General features: G+C 43.8%; 1 protein-coding gene across 1 annotated transcript; it reads right to left on the reverse strand.

Moving 5' to 3' along the window:
* Window positions 1-3,268: 3,268 nt before the first annotated feature.
* LOC117423498 (voltage-dependent calcium channel gamma-1 subunit-like) lies at window positions 3,269-14,536 on the reverse strand. The gene is made up of 4 exons (XM_034039383.3): window positions 14,116-14,536; window positions 6,919-6,993; window positions 6,459-6,596; window positions 3,269-5,242 (listed from the first exon to the last, which is right to left on the reverse strand). Exons 1-4 carry the CDS (start codon window positions 14,351-14,353, stop codon window positions 5,010-5,012), a joined length of 684 nt encoding a protein of 227 aa, XP_033895274.1. The 5' UTR covers window positions 14,354-14,536; the 3' UTR covers window positions 3,269-5,009.
* Between the last annotated feature and the right edge of the window lie 2,539 nt (window positions 14,537-17,075).

A 17,075-nucleotide genomic window follows, 5' to 3' on the forward strand; every position in this document is an offset into this window, starting at 1 on the left:
AAGTCTTTAGTGATCCTGACTAGTCTTTTGGAAGAATCTGGTTCACTATTTGCACAAACACGCTGAAGAATCTGGTTCACTTTTTGCACAAACACGCTGAAGAATCTTGTTCACTTTTTGAACAAACACACCTTTTGTAAATGGTCCTTGTGAACCCAGGCTTGAGTAGTGCAAAGGCTCTGCTGTAATGCGAATCAGCCATGTACAACATTAGAGAGGGGGGGGGGGGGGGGGGTACCTCATGTCATTGAACATGCTCTCTGTTTCTGAAGTGCACATGTGAGTCATAGGTGTTTAAAGAAGAAAACCACAGGGATAAATATGTTTTAGGTTAATTGGTGCTTGGTAGTTTTAATAACAATATACAATTGTGTGAATTATAGATTTATTTTTTTCACCATGCATGTGTAAATGTTTGTAAGCTGGAATTCTTCCTTCCTTTGAATAAGATTATACAACAGGGGTCTAAATTACTAACTTTTTGTTTTTGAATAATGCAAAAGAGTTCTGTATGCTTCAATAATAATTAAAAAAAAAAAATGATGTCTGGGCAAAAATGATTTGTTGACTTGCTCTCACAGAAACCCATTGTAGGGACTGTGTGGTGGTATTCATACAGTGTCTCCTTTGGAAATGTGCACATGTGGTCCTGCACATCGGTAGTCAATCAAGGAGTGCTAACCAAGCTTTCCTTAATAGCTCTAGCTATATTATCTCTGCCCCCCCCCCCTTCTGTTGAAGATATTGATTCCACCCCCACCCCCCCCATGCACTTTGTAATAACTTCATAATTGTATCAATACCATACACAAGCCCAAAGAAAGAAATACAGGGAAATCAAGGAAATAACTTGCATTGTTCACAAGATTTTACTGCACAATGCGGTTCCTTTGCTCATGTCGGTTGGGAATATAAACATTTTGTGTTGCTCGACAAATGATTAATGCACTAGGGAATATTAAAACAAGAAGAGATGAACATTTCGAGAGAGAGAGAATGATGCGGTGTATTCGGCAGCAACTATTTAAAAAAATATATATATCTCTATATATCTATCTCGCCGCCTTTAGAAACAATCATGTTTTCCCCCCGCCACTCCGCTTAGGATGAAGGTCAAGCCTGTAGTTTGCAACTCTCTCAGTGCACCAGGTTTTTATGAGGGGTTCAGCTGCAGAAACAAATACATACTGTTCAGCACCTGCCCTGTTCTGTCAGTCCCAGCATCAGAAATGCATGAGAGCCTCTGGCATAGGTACAGAAAGACTGGCCAATATACAGCTACTTCATTATTTTAAACACACACAACGCTCTCTATGAGCCATTGCCCAAACCGTATTTAAGAGTAAGGTTAGGGTTTATGTAAATCTTAAGCTCCGGATTTGAATTCTCTCAGCTGCCCCGTCTCTATCCCTGTGCTGAGCCTTTAGCTGCTTTATTTAAATGTGGTAATTCCTGGGTAAGAAGCCGCCTTGGTCTTGACCAACTAAGCCTTTCAAGGGACTAATCGAGAATTCGGTGTACTCGAAATATCTGCATACAATGCATATTTACTGCTATGTTTTAAAATACTCCAGGGAGTCTGAAGCCCACCAACACTTGGCTAGGCTCCCCTGATTTTTGCCCAGTACATGCTTAATAACCCTTGTGTTAATCCGTTGTGTACACTAGCTTCAGCAAGACGGTACAAGCTCTCTAGCACATTTATTTCTTTTGTACTCTGATTCTGGTGTTTTTGGGGGGTTTTTTGGGTTGTTTTTTTGTTGCCTCTGCTTTAGAAGTTGTTTCCATTCTGCATCTGTCCCCATTATATATATATATATATATATATATATATATATATATATATATATATATAAACACACAATGTGCTTCTGTTGGTGGTAGTTATTTTTTGACATTAAGCTGCTGTGGATAGCAGACATGTTTCACAGTTTATCTGCTTTATTTTTTTTTCCCTTTTTTGGTTCACTATTAAAAGTGTTTTTATTGCAACATTTTGTAATCTTATTTGTATGGATCATGTTGTCTGTTTGAAGTGATGGATGGGATTCAATTCTGACAATTCTAGTTGAACCAAACAATGATCTCTCTCGCTCTCTCTCTCTCTCGCTCTCTCTCGCTCAGCTGCTTTGAAAGTACATACACATTTTACAGTACCTCTGACTTCAAAAATACAGTTAATTAATTAATCTCCATGGTTTTACTAGAAGAAACTTCCCAAAGTGTTTCTACTAGAAGTTTGTTTCAGTGTCTTGGAGTAGTGGCAGCCATGCCTCCGTGGCAACACGCTCAGACTATCACTGCAAGCTCTTCTCTTGCCGGGTGCACCGTTAGTCACTTGTCAACGACCTGATTTTTAGTAACAGTGCAGTTGTATTGTGTGGTTCATCATGGTGCAGTCCCATCGCTTAGTATAGCACTGGGAAATTTAAACGAATGCATCCCTTGGGACGTTGCTGTTAGAGGGGATGGGATTCTGAGCCCAGTAGGTGTCCCCTTACCATGATGTTTTTGTCTGATGGCTATACAAAATCCTGTTTTAATTGTATAATTGACACTACTGAGCAACTGTTCTGAGCAGCTCCCCTTCAACATCAAACACTGCCACTGAGTTGTGAAATTCATGGAACTACATACAAAAACCCCCAAAAAACATTATCAGTCGTTTATAAGAACTGGACCCCAGAAACGCACTTTCATCCTTCAGTCCCCTAGGAAAGAATGAATGCACAGCTTTGAACGTTCTGGTGAAACACTGCTTGTGCTTGGAGGTATTGCAGATGTTTTGACATTTTTAAACGGACAGGGATAGACTGTTTAGTATTAGTGTTCCATGAGCTCGTGAACTCTCATTTCGTGCAGGGAAGTTCTGCGTTTTCCACTGCAGCAGACGTATTGGAGAGCGTTGTGGTGGCGCTCTCTGCACTGCAATTGAGGGCAATCCTCTAAGCACGACTGAAATCATCTCTTGTCTCGTACTTACAGAACAGCAGACTGGGTTTATTTCATGTGTGATCTGTTTGAATCCCAGCCCTCAATAGAGTAGTCATTCGATGTAATTTTCCTGAATGGAATTAAACTCGGCACCTGTGCAGTGGAGCAAAAGCTTAGCCTCCCTGATCCAGTAGGCGCACCACGGAATGCGTCAAAAGAAGGGCTTGACGTGACGTGACGTGTGGCAGACAACGTGAGGCTGTTTCTGATCCACGGCAGCGGCACACAGCATGTACGGACAGTGCTGTGAAGATACACAAGTACAGCACGAATGCCAAGTACGCTAAAATGTGTTTATTTTCATTAAAAAGACGTTTGAAAGCACAGATATATATATATTACACATACAGTATCAACAGGTTTTAAGTAACGTTTTACACAAGACATAAATAGGCCAGTGTCCAGTATTGCATGCCAATCAATTGCAGAAATGCAGCTGACAAACCAAGCAGAGTATATCCTGTGTACCTCTCGGTATATACAGTATCTTTTGATTTATTGAGTCGTTTAGCTTGCTGCAGCCCTATTCTGTTCTGGCAACACGACATTGTGTCTCCCATTACTATGTATTTACATAGTAAGTACTTTGTACTTACACAGTTACAATGTTATGCATAGTTTATTATTTACTTTAATGTATAAATCTTTTTGCTCAATATAACCGCCCCAGCCTTAAGCATAAGGCTTTTCAGATGCATTTCTGTACTTGCATATATCGTGCAAAAAGATTTACGTGAAGTACATTGTAACTGCATAATCGCATTCTAACTGTAAGTACATGTGTATTTGCCATGTAACTACTATGTAAATACACAGTAATTGGTTATTTCTTGTACAGTGTTTTGGTTACAGCCACAGAGAACTACAGACTGCTTCACTGAGCCATGCATTTTAATCCAGGCACTGGAAACAGTGGAGAAACTGTTAGAAACGGCTGTCCTCGCATTCACAGATGCCAGTGAGCCCTTGTTTTTACAAAGCAGTGTGTAACTACTGTACAGAACATGTGTTTATCGTGGCTCGTAATCATACACTGTGCTTCTTCAGTGTAGTTCTGAATTACCTTTCAATAGTGGAAGAAAGGGAAACCAGATGGACGTAACAACAGATTATTATCATGTGGCATTATGCTGCGAAGAATGTGCTTTAAAAAAAAAATAAAAAAAAATAAAAACATTTACACATTGGAAGCCTGAATTCAATAGCGTGAAAATGGCTTCGCATTAAGTAATGCTTTTGAAAAGAAAACAAGTGTGTATGCCCGCTAGTGTCCTGTACAAAGAGAGAACAACGGTTTAAAAAGAGATGGATTTGTATCCAAATCGTCTGCCAACATCTGCACCTGCAGACTCTGCATGCTGCCCAGCACACACTTCACACTCTACAAGCCTTCACTGTCTGAGAAAGACATTCAACCTGGCACCTGGACCACAGCGTTCCCAAAATACATGAATCGATATGGTAATAATAATAATACAACATTATATATATATATATAATCTGCAATACTTAAAAAAAAAAATCCAGAGACTCGGGTATTATGCAATGGGGGGGGGGGGGGGGAGATAATAAACGAGTATATGCATACGCACATACATGATTGACAAGGTTTTTGATTAATTTGGGCTTGTTAATGGGGTGGGGTTGAGGGCACCAGACTTGTACACTCATGAGATGGATGTGCATTTCACTCCCTGAGTGGCCTGATGATGTCATGATCCAGCCCAGTTATGGTCTGTGTGTGTGTTTTATATATAATGATAGAAAAAGGTGATCTAAATTATAAAAGCAATTGAGCCATTCTTGACAAGCAGCTTGATCTTTTTTGAATATCAAACAGCTGATTTTACTAAACGAATTTACATTTTGCTTTTGTTGAAGTTTGCTTGCTGTATTTTTATTTCTTTATTGTTAAAGTTGTATTATTATTATTGTTTTATTTTAGGAAGACGTCGTGTTTTGTTGCCTCCTTTTTAAACACAGCTGGTTGCAGGTTGTCTCCTCCCGCTCTGCTGTTAGTCCTGCGTCTCGGGCTCAGCGTCCATGCACGTCTCCCAGGGGTTCTGGGGCATCTGCGGCATGGAGATGAGCAGCAGGGCGATCCCGCTGAGGAAGAGCAGGACGAAGGCAGCGCAGGCGCAGGCGAACGACCACGAGTAATAGTACTCGATCCAGATGGTCTCGTCGCTGTCGATCATCCTCTTCACAGACTGACGTATCACCTCCACCGAGATGATGATGCACAGACCTGGGGAGACAAGGGACAGGCAGGCGTGAGCTGGAGACTGGAGGGGTCCCTTACTGCTACAGGTAAAGCAGTGCACCCCTACCCAAAACTGGGAGCAGAATGAACAGGAGTCCCTAAAAAAAAAAAATCTGCGTTCCCGCCTACTGGCAAGCGTTAACAGTTGTTTTCTTTCTTTTAACAAAGTGGTGCCAACGTTGCACGAGACCAAAAACTCAAAAACTGTTCTGAGATAACGGTGTCTATTTTAAGGATCTAAACAGCAAGGGGTGTTTTACCACTGACACCTGACACCTGCTACCGCTGCCCCATCGTGGAGCTCTTCCCATCATCCTGGTATTTAATTCAGTGAAGTTAATGATCACCCAGGCTGTGGGGAACACCAGCGGGATGAATACAGAGTTCAGTATTTGTTTAGATCCCAGTGATGCTGCTGAGCGAGAGCAGCAGCCACTGTTTTGTTCTGTGGTTTCCGTGGATACCCTGTGTCTCGGCCAGTCGCTGCCATTGTTACTTCTCTGTGGTTTCCCTGATTTATTCGTCCTGGCAGGAAGTAGTTGAGCTGATTAAAAGGGAGGTGGGGGGAGGGTCTGGGTTTCTAAAGCATGGCTCTGAAGTGATGTTCTCATCAGTTATAATGGTCGACTGTTCTCCTGCCACTGGAGGAATCTGAAGGAGCCATTGCTTTGTTCAATGGAGGCGGATGTTGGCAGATGAAAATGGAAAACCTGCTCCTTGAAGAGTTCTTTTGGGCCTGCCTTCACTGTGGTTTATCAAAGAGAGTGCAGAGCTACAGGACTGATGACAGCATGATGGATAAGATGAGTGGCACCATCACCCGGAGTGGCTTTAATATGAGAGACCGTGCCAATAATCCTAATATCTCTCTATCTCTCTATCGGCACCTGCTTACCAGTGTGGTGTAATCAGGAGAACTTCGGTCCTGCTCCGGTCGTTCTGTCGTTGAATTTCAATGAACACCAAATGGATTCCAAACCATCAAAGTCATTCACTCTCTTAACATGTGTGAAGTTAAAAATCCGTGGAACAGGTATATAGCAGTATAAAACAATAAAAAGACTTATTTAAAAGTCTTTTAAATAACTCGCCTTGGATAAAGGTGTCTGCTAAATAAAGAAATAATAATAATAATAATAATAATAATAATAATAATAATAATAATAATGATGGTAAAGAGCCCGTAGATACAGTGCTGTACCTGCGAAGGTGAAGAACATGCCGGCTGGCTTCAGGAGGTAGTCCAGGCTCTTCTTGAAGGACACCAGTGTGCAGATGGTTCCCAGAATCATGAATCCCACGCTGATGATAGCGATGGCCGCGGCCGAGATGTTGTACTCTGAAACAGAAGGGAAGGAAAATGAAATAACAAATCTGCTGCTTCTGCTTTTCAGAGCAAGGCGTATCTCCTCCTGATGGCTTCTGAAGATCTCCGCTTACTCCGGGGGATGGATTCGAATTCCTCACCATCATAGCGCATTTAAAACCAACGTGTCTAAGTACTGTACAGCCGAAACCCAGGTATCGGGTTTTGCATGGGTGACCTAAAACCTAACCACAGAGGGATGAAGTCATGCATTACCCTCGAAGAATCATCACTGCTGCTTGATCTCAAATTATTAAATTACTAAATCGAAATCTTTAGGAGAAACGTGCTTTACCTTTTTGGGTTTTAACTTGAAACATTTGTGCATCTTCTCCAGAGGTGAAGTGCTTGAAATAGGAGCAGTTTTGTTCTGTGGGGAAGAAAAAAAAAAAAAAAAGTTAAGAATAAAAACATGAAATGGTATTCTATAGTAACGCACTGGTAAACTGTTTTTTTTTTTTTAATGGTCCTTATTTTAACTCAGATCTGTATACAGGTCTAGAAAAGATAACTGCACTTAAAACTGCACACTGCTCTAGAAGTATAAGAAATATAACTCCACTCAGAGCTGCCAGTAACTGCTAAAATACACGAATATGTATATCTATATAAGTTTTTATTTGTACTGTTCTATAAAGCCACTACTAAGTTATCAACATCGCCACTGGCAAGGGTCAGCTGCTTGTACTGGTTCAGCAAAGAGCCCAGTAACATTACTGGCTGGGTATAGAATTTTGCCCACTGGTATATGTAAAAGATGATAGTGATAAATGAAAAGGGACAGCGGCTCAGCATGCGCGGCAGCCCTGTCCAGCAGTTTCACATCTCCAGTTTGAAGATGTGCATCGCTGATCTATGAAGAGCTGTGAGAGTGTCTGTCTGTAAAGAAGACAGGCTGTTCTGCTGACTGGGGTGACCTGGGTCCAGCCGGCCTGTTCGCTCGCTCGTCACAGTCCGTCCTGCCAGCTGAGGTCTTCGTGACAGTTTCGTCCTCCTTTTGAGGAGCTGGAGGAAGTTTTTCACGCTCATGTCCTCTGCTGCCCCTCTCTGGGTGAGACGCTATGGGGAGCCGGGCTGGTTTGAACTGCTGCTCAAGCTGCCACAGTCCACTGGATAAAGGGTCTGGGAGCTGCAGATCTCTGAACCGCACGCTCCGGTATGACAGCAGGGAGGGCCTGTGCCTGTGCTCGGAGGATATTATAGTATACTGCATGGATGGCAGTGTAGCAGAAATGGACACGGGCAGGCACCAGACCCCAAGGAGAACCCTATCACTTCCTATGGAAGGATATCTGTGTATCGAGTGAGGTTCATCTTGCAGGGTCATGGTAAGAAATGCATTTTGTGTTGAATCCCACCCAGTACTCGTAGTTTCAGAGGCTTATAACTGGAGAAGTCTGTTATTTATGGAACAGCCTTGCATGTTCTTAAAATCCGAGATCATTAAAACAATGTGCATGGCGCACACTCATTAGCATAATGAGCACAATACGCACAAAAAATAAACTCTGCAGTAATGTGTCCAAGCAACCTAATCACTAATTACCATCCCACTCCCCCCTCCCCAATACCAAAACGTATCTCTATTGATGTTGAATAATCATCCTCTGGGCTTTTGTGAGCAAGACCTGTGTGTGCTGGCTAGATCCAGCAGAGGCAGGAGAGGTGGCCCCTTCTATTATACCTATTACACAACAGATTAGTGCTGGGGGAGTGTAGGGGTTAACTCTTTCAGTGCCAGGTTTTGCTATTTCAAGCACAATTTTACCATGAACATTCACGAGAGAGATAATAAAACAGTTGAGATACCATCAGGAAGCCGTTATGTGATTCTCCTGGATCTGATGCTGCACAGGGTGTGCCTTTGTTAGCACTGAATGCCAGCCCTGCTCTCTTACACACACTGTGACTGTGCTGCACCACAAATGGACACTAGACGGGCTCTTGGTGTGTCCAGTTTCACACGTCGGTCAGGATTAAATTGAGTGCCTTAGTGTGCGATTGGGGCAGTGTTGGGGTGTACAGTATGTTTGCAGACTGCTGCTGGTGAGGGTTGGATTTGCTGTTGTAATCTGTTACAGCGCACGTTAAGGGCTGTTATTCTTGGCTTCATTGTTTTATTGGGTTTTTTTTAAGCCATGCAAAAGCATGTCAGGTGGCAGCAGTGGGTTGCATTTCCGAGCGAGTGCAAGAATAAAGGAATCTGTCTTGCACTGACTGCAGCTAGCTTTCACTCAAGGATGTTGTTTGTATGCACACGGCTCTGTTGTGTTAGTAAATCCGGCCCTGTCATTTTTATACGCCGGAAAAAAAAACGAAACAAAATTGTAACGCTTCGTTTAAATGCCACTTACTTTGTTCACGTTTATAAATAGATAACTATATTTCCTACCCATTAAGAAAAAAAAAATAGTAAACAGGTAACAAACAAAACGAAGTGCCTACACATACAAACCATGTTACTATTTTTAGAATACAATTTGAGAAGCTGGCATCTGCACCAGATGAATGCCCTTCTTGGTTCATTACGGGGGACACTTAGATTCCTGCTGCTGTCAATTATCCTGCTGTAATGCCTGCCTCGTTGGGTCTCATTTCCTAATTAAAAATCTGCTTTCAAATCTTGAGTAGATGCTGTCAATCAAGCTGATTTGCAGACAGCTTGCAATCAAAGCGAGGCTGTACTGAATACAGGGCTGTGTACTGTAGGTACGACTGATCAAAGCGAGGCTGTGCTGAATACAGGGCTGTGTACTGTAGGTACGACTTATCAAAGCGAGCCTGTGCTTAATACAGGGCTGTGTACTGTAGGTACGACTGATCAAAGCGAGGCTGTGCTGAATACAGGGCTGTGTACTGTAGGTACGACTGATCAAAGCGAGGCTGTGCTGAATACAGGGCTCTGTACTGTAGGTACGACTGATCAAAGCGAGGCTGTGCTGAATACAGGGCTGTGTACTGTAGGTACGCCTGATCAAAGCGAGCCTGTGCTGAATACAGGGCTGTGTACTGTAGGTACGACTGATCAAAGCGAGGCTGTGCTGAAGGTACGCCTGATCAAAGCGAGCCTGTGCTGAATACAGGGCTGTGTACTGTAGGTACGACTGATCAAAGCGAGCCTGTGCTGAATACAGGGCTGTGTACTGTAGGTACGACTGATCAAAGCAAGGCTGTGCTGAATACAGGGCTCTGTACTGTAGGTACGACTGATCAAAGCGAGGCTGTGCTGAATACAGGGCTGTGTGCTATAGGTACGCCTGATCAAAGCGAGCCTGTGCTGATACAGGGCTGTGTACTGTAGGTACGACTGATCAAAGCGAGCCTGTGCTGAATACAGGGCTGTGTACTGTAGGTACGACTGATCAAAGCGAGCCTGTGCTGAATACAGGGCTGTGTACTGTAGGTACGACTGATCAAAGCGAGCCTGTGCTGAATACAGGGCTGTGTACTGTAGGTACGACTGATCAAAGCGAGGCTGTGCTGAATACAGGGTTGTGTACTATAGGTGCGACCCTGTGATCATTCAATTTAGGATCAGCTCTTACCTTGATCAGATTTATTTGGCTAAACTGTACCATAGTTTAATAAAGCACAGGGAAAGCAAGGTAAAGCATAGGTAAGCATTGTAAAGTTCATAGAAGTATGGTGAAACATGGCACATCATTATAAACTGTGCATAGTATAACCATAAAAGCATGGGAAAACTTTAACAGTACCATGCAAATGTACTGTGGTAAATTTGTATAAAGGTTTAAATGAAACACTGCAGTATATCTGCAGTAAGTCTGGTACAAAGGTGTGTTGTTACTGCATTATAACTCCTGTTTAACTGTAGTACTGTTGTTAGACTATATTTGAGACTGCTGTTTCCGAATGCAGAGAGCTTTAAGTAGCATGCCGAGATACTCCATTTGCCAATACCCAGGATTATCCTGCTGTGCTGTTCACGCTCTTGGGTCATGCCCAGCAGTGTTTGCCAAGAGAAGCTCCAGAGGCAGCCTTGGGCAGTAGGGTCTTCCTGTGCTCAGCTCTGCCCCCAGACCCCTGCCCTGACTGCCCTGACTCAATCACCAATCAGGGGGAGCCATCTCAACAGTCTCTGAACCTGTGGGCTTAATTCACTTGGCAGTGTCACAATGCCTCAGTCAGAACGTCAATTACTGACGAAGAATCGGAACGTGCCAGTCGCTTAACACAGGGTTGGCATGCAGGTTTGCAGGCATCGTATATTTAGCGAGCAAAGCCATCTAAAGGGACACTCTCCATTAGACTGAGATTCTGAGTGAAGCGATGGAGTCCAGCCAAGGGAGCTCTTTTGGGGTCAGTTTCAATAATCCGCTTATTAACATGACTGCATGCAATAAAGACAGCGTAAAGAGGTCCGCGATCAAGAAGGCTCACCAGTGGAAGGGTGTCAGGGTTTAGATCTACCACTGTTTAGATCATTAAAACAGACCTTAGTGATATCATTACAGACTCTCCTTCCTACCGTTCGTCACTTCTGAGAACTGAACAACTCACAACACCAGGATTTGTCCATTTAAAAAGATGGTTTGGTAACTTGAATGACTAGGACACATTTTTCAATGGCACTAAAAATATTTCCAGATGTTAAACTAGTATAAGGAAGAGGAGGAGCAGGGTATAGAGGCTTGTGCTGTGTCACAAGTTGACGGCTTCAAAGAACCGTTCGCCCTTTGGCTTAGTTTCTTGATCTTCTGACAGCTCCATTAATTACTGATCCCTAGCAGGGCGCTTCCACATGGAAAGAGGTACAGAGGCGGTGGCTCGGACCCTCCTACAACGTGAAATGAAAAGCTGCAGCTACCAGTGAACTACAGTGGAAGCTCAGTGAATATAGTACTGTCCCGATCAGATGGAAACAGGGCTAAGAGTTTGTGATGCCCAGGGGAGAATCACACACAAGCATGGAAATGTAATCGCTTTTCACATTGCCCTCCAAGCTGGCAGGACCGCAGGCTTTCATCTCATGCATTGAGTGGAGGGATGATGGATTCAGTAATTGCAGGCAGGTGTTCAATTACCGCTCTATATTGAGATTTTACAAAGCTTACTGGTGTAAAGTATTATTTTCATTTAAAGCAGATGCATGGTGTCATGAGACAGAGAGCAGCCATTAACTTTAAGACCTGAGCAGACCTTCCAGTGAATCAAAACCAAAAGTGCACCTGCCACTCTGAAACGGCATTCCTCTGCTATCCACAGAGCCCCAGCCTGGTAGCCCAGATCAGGAATGTCTTGTTCCCTCTGGAGAGGCTATGGAAGGCATGCACGCATGCTCACGTCACTCACAGGGAGCTGGGACTTTTTTTGTGCAAGACTGGCTCTCTCTATAGGCCTCCTCCTTTATAGGAACAGCTGGTTATTCTCCCAAACCTACATTTATCCAGTCGGCCGTATGCTGCTTTTATTTTAAAAAAATCTATGAAAAAGGGATTTCTTTCTGCAGATGGTTGAACTGAATCGTCTGTCGTCTTTTATGAGCTTCTTGTCTGCACACGCTGTCCTAATTTAGAAACGACAAGCTAATTCAATTGTAATGCGCTATGGTTTTCATTTAAGCATTTCAGGTTTTTTTTTAACCCTTTAATGTGTTTCGGCCCGACTGAAAAACACAGTTCCTCTTTGTTTCTGCCTTGGCACACACTTCGCAGCCTCTGTTTAAAAGCAGTTGTAGGGCCTGTGATGTAACTAGCTTTTCGATGGATTGATATGTCGCAGCTCAGGGAGTGCAGCCACTTGTGTACAGTAAACACAACAGTTAGTGAGAGCATTAGACTAATAATTGTAATTCCTATTGTATTTGGAATCTGGGCGATGTTGTAGGTTCTAGCCTGTTGCTTTCTATATCATTTCCAGGACTTTCCTTAATCAAACCACCACTCATTCTTTCAGAGATGTCAGGAAATGGGCTTTGAGGCTGCCTCTCTCTTCCACTCTCCAGTGCAGTACAAGGCTTGGTTAACACATGCTGACATGGCCGAGTGGAGAAGCTGATTTAATGGAGGAATTCAGCCTCCAGCTCTGTCCTATCCAACACCTCTCACAAGCATTACAAGACGTGTCTCTTCAAAGATGAAGAACACAACTACTGATTAAATGGGGAATCCTCCCCCCACCCCCGCTTCCACTCAGCGTGGGTGTGTAACGTGAGCTAACCATGCGCTGCACCTTGCAACATGGCATTCACTACATGCGCTGCACCTTGCAACATGGCATTCACTACATGCGCTGCACCTTGCAACATGGCATTCACTACATGCGCTGCACCTTGCAACATGGCATTCACTACATGCAATGTCAGCGCCAGCTGATTTAATCACATTCAAATGTGTTTTCGACATCATTATTAATTTATTAAGCATAATGGCAAAAAACAGATTGTCTGTAGTCTTTGGTCATAGTATACCTACTAATATATATATATATATATTTATTCTGTTTCCATATATAGTCGTTCACACTGAACCCTGGGCAGCTCTTTATAAGGATCATCACATGTGAACATTGCCAGCCTTGCAGCAGACTGCTCTTGACTTCCTTCAATACGGGACGGTACAGAATATTACAGAAGGCTTCTGTAGCAGGCAGACAGGAATCCAGCCACTCACCAGCTTCTACCAGTAAAAGCGCTCAGATAAGTCATCGTTCTATACATGCTTTTATTCCATAGATGTAGAAATTGAAATGGAATATTTTGAAACATATATTCACAATAAGACAGCCTGTCACTGTTTAATCTCTCCTGAACAAACATGTGCAGAGACCCTGCAGTAAACACTATGAGGCTGAGCCTAAAGTAATGATTAAACAGTTTGATTGTTCATGTGGAGTGTAAGAGTTGGAGAGGCTGTGTCTGGCAGTAACACATCCGATTCCAGCCATGTTTGGGGCTGTACCTGCAGCCACACACACACACACACACGCACACACACTCGGACACACACATTCACAAGCTTGTCCAGTGACCCTGGCTCTGTAGTCTGTTCAGAATGATTGTTCACTTTGTTTAAGGAGTGAGTCATTTTTAAAGGTTTTTGAAGAAATGCCTCTGATTGCAGAGATGTTGATTCTGGTGCTGCAGTTTGAAGTGTAAGCTCTCTTATAAAAGTGTCACATAGTAAAAAGCAAAGTGCTGTACAGCACAGTGAAAGCACTGTAAAGTATAGGTAAGCAAACCCAATAACCAACCACCAATCCCTTACTAGAACAGTGCTGGTGTTTTAAGTTGTTGGAACACTGAGTCCCATTCGCTCTCTTTGGAATTGCATTGAAGTTCATGTGTTGAGATTGTTGCTTGTTCGCTGTGCTTATTAGTTTTATGTCTTTTATCCACCACTGGGAGAAGTAGTTCAATCCAATATGAACACTCTGGATTTAAGGAATGTCCTATGAGTTTCTAAGTATATTAACACCATCACCACACCCCCTCCCTCCCCCTGGTCTCTAGGTAACCCTAAATGGCTCTTACCTCCAGGAAGGCTTATAGGTCCACAGCCCTTTCCTTTGGGGTCTGGCTCCTGAATGTAGATGCTTTTTAAACAAAGTCTCCAGAGTCCGAAATGTGCCGCCTGACAGGTGGTGTTGAGCCTCTCCACCCGGGGGCTCAGGACGGCCCAGTGATCGGTCACCACGGCTGTGAACATGGTGGCGATCCCCACCAGGATGATGAAGAACGCTATGCGCACCTTTGTCGTCTTGTCCTCCATTGTCCTCCAGTGTTTGGACGCTTTCTTGTGGCAGGCTTGGTGGTCTCTCTGAATCCCAGCTCCCAGACAGCTACTGCTTCCACAGCCTGGCCCCGTGTGTGAACGAGCCCTGTGAGCACTGCCCTAGTTTTCAGCCTGGAGGAATCCTGTTTTGGTCCACAGCTGTTGGTTCATGTCAGGAAAGTTGATGAGCAGACTGGCTGCACAGGGAGGACGGGGCGCTAGTGCTATTAATGTCCATGGTGAGTCAACTCTATGGGATGGACACTTCTCAGATTTCAGCAGAGTGCTTTCTGCACTTGCTTCTTGAGACCAAGCACTTCAAGAAGGAGCTGTCTTCATTAAAACATAGTGTGGGGTTGCTTGTATATTTGTTGCAGATTGCTAAGCAAGTTGCTAAAATCATTTTGCAAGTCCCCTTCCTTTCTAACTGCATTGGGCACATTGCTAAAACCCATGCTGACCTTTTTTTATGAGCATGTCACTAATTGGCTGAAGGAGACAGCAGCTACATGTACAGGTTTGTTCTGTACAGACTGGGGAAGCTTTGCATCCCATTACCTTCCCTGCCTTGTGTGGCAAGCTCTATTAGCTACTGTATTTCAGAAAGCGCAACAAGAAGCAGAAGCCAAAGCCGAAGCCGGTTTGTAATTTAATTTTTAGAGCAAGAATTTTGTAAAGCCTCTGCAGTGAATGATTCAACAGTTACTTCCTTTTGAAGAAATCCCAGGTCAGATCCTTGCAGATTCAGTGTCTGTTCAGTATGAGAAGCAGAGTGATTACATCTCTTTCTTCAGGTTCATTCGCACAGCAGCCCTGCTCTGATTAGAAATCCTGGCAAGGCCAGGGCTGCTCAGGGACTACAGTGGGAGTGACGCACAGCGAGAGAGAGAGAGATTTGATTTCATATTTATTTAATCTAAAGCCCCTTTAGATTAAATAACCCCTTTACTGATTCCTACTCATAGATAACTCCCCTTCTTAAATATACTGCGTGATGAGCACTCGTTGAAAACATGTGCTTGTGAGTCATTAATGGAAATGCCGCATTCAGAAAAGCTGCTCAAACCCTCAAGTAGAGCCGAGCCCCGCCCGTGCTGTGGAGTTCTGTTGGCAGGTGAAATCCAGACCCTGCATTCCAGCCATGCGGGTCCCAAGCTCTTCACGAGCCATGCATGCTGTGTGCCCCACCCGCCACTTAAATAGAGTGCAGGTAGCATCTGGCAAATGAGGAAGGAGAACACACCCAGACAGTACACACTGTCATATCCTCTGTGGCGCAGACCAGAGATACTCCTGGGTTTATGTGTGCAGTACCACACCGTCCCAGGGCTCGAGTGATTTAATATTACAGTCTTGAAATGTGAAATTAAACCTCCAGACTATCCGGAGCCTCCAAGGGACTGTTGATGAGAGACACCCCTGGATCTCACTCGCTGAGGGGTGACCCCTTGACCCTGGTGATTGTCCAGATTCTCATTCAGTGCAGCTATCCTCCCACACTGAGCCGCACTGCCAGGTGTGGCTATAGTGGTGAGACGTCTAATTCTTTCAGGCTGTCCAGACTCTGATGATACAGGGATGACAGAGTCCGTGATGGTAGCTAGTTTTAATGACAGCGTTTCCTTAGAAAAATGCAAAATGATTTCTTCAATAACACCGTGTAACAATTTTTTATTTTTTTTTTGGTTCCTGGGTAGTAAGTGTTATTTCCTAATTGCTTATGTCTCAAAAGTATAGAAAATGGCTATTATTCCCCACAAACTTTGCTTTTGTGACCAGGACAGTGATATTTTGATATTTACCTATTTTCCAGAACATTCCAGATAGATTCAGTGCTGAGTAAACTTGGAGTAACTTCTAGAACTTTCCAGTAATATAAATAGTAGTATAAATACAGGGGCCTTAAGCCCACCAGTTCAGTTTAGTTCCAGCTGCCTAAGTGGATACATATCTGCATTTTTCTGAGATGGCATCAAGGTCATAGGAGACTTAAAAATGGTGGCATTCCTGATGGGTCTCCAAGGCGGTTTTACCAAGTTTCCCAGGTATCTTTGCCTTTGGGACAGCAGGGACACCAAGGCGCACTACCACAGGCGGGACTGGCCACAGCGGACCGAGTTCTCTGTGGGGAGGAACAACGTCAAGTGGGAGCCACTGGTGGACCCCCGGAAGGTGCTGATGCCACCACTGCACATCAAATTGGGCCTTATGAAACAATTTGTCAGAGCTCTAGATAAGGAGTCAGCAGCCTTCAAGTACCTTCAAGACTTCTTCCCTAAGCTGTCTGAGGCAAAGGTCAAAGCCGGTGTCTTCATCGGACCACAGATAAAGAAGGTCCTGGAGTGCAATGAATTCCCCAAGAAGCTCACTAGTAAGGAGAAAGCGGCTTGGAACAGCTTTGTCGCAGTGGTTCGGGGCTTCCTGGGCAATCACAAGGCCGAAAACTATGTGGAGCTGGTTGAGACTCTGGTGAAGAACTACGGCACAATGGGCTGTAGGATGTCCCTCAAAGTCCATATCCTTGATGCTCATCTTGATAAATTCAAGGAGAACATGGGAGCGTACTCGGAGGAGCAAGGCAAGCGCTTCCACCAGGATATACTGGACTTTGAACGCCGCTACCAAGGACAGTATAACGAGAACATGATGGGAGACTACATTTGGGGGCTGATTCGTGAAAGTGATTTACAGTATAATCGTAAATCTTGAAAAACTACTC

The sequence above is a fragment of the Acipenser ruthenus genome, chromosome 17 (assembly GCF_902713425.1).
Source record: "Acipenser ruthenus chromosome 17, fAciRut3.2 maternal haplotype, whole genome shotgun sequence".
NCBI classification, from domain to species: Eukaryota; Metazoa; Chordata; class Actinopteri; order Acipenseriformes; family Acipenseridae; genus Acipenser; species Acipenser ruthenus.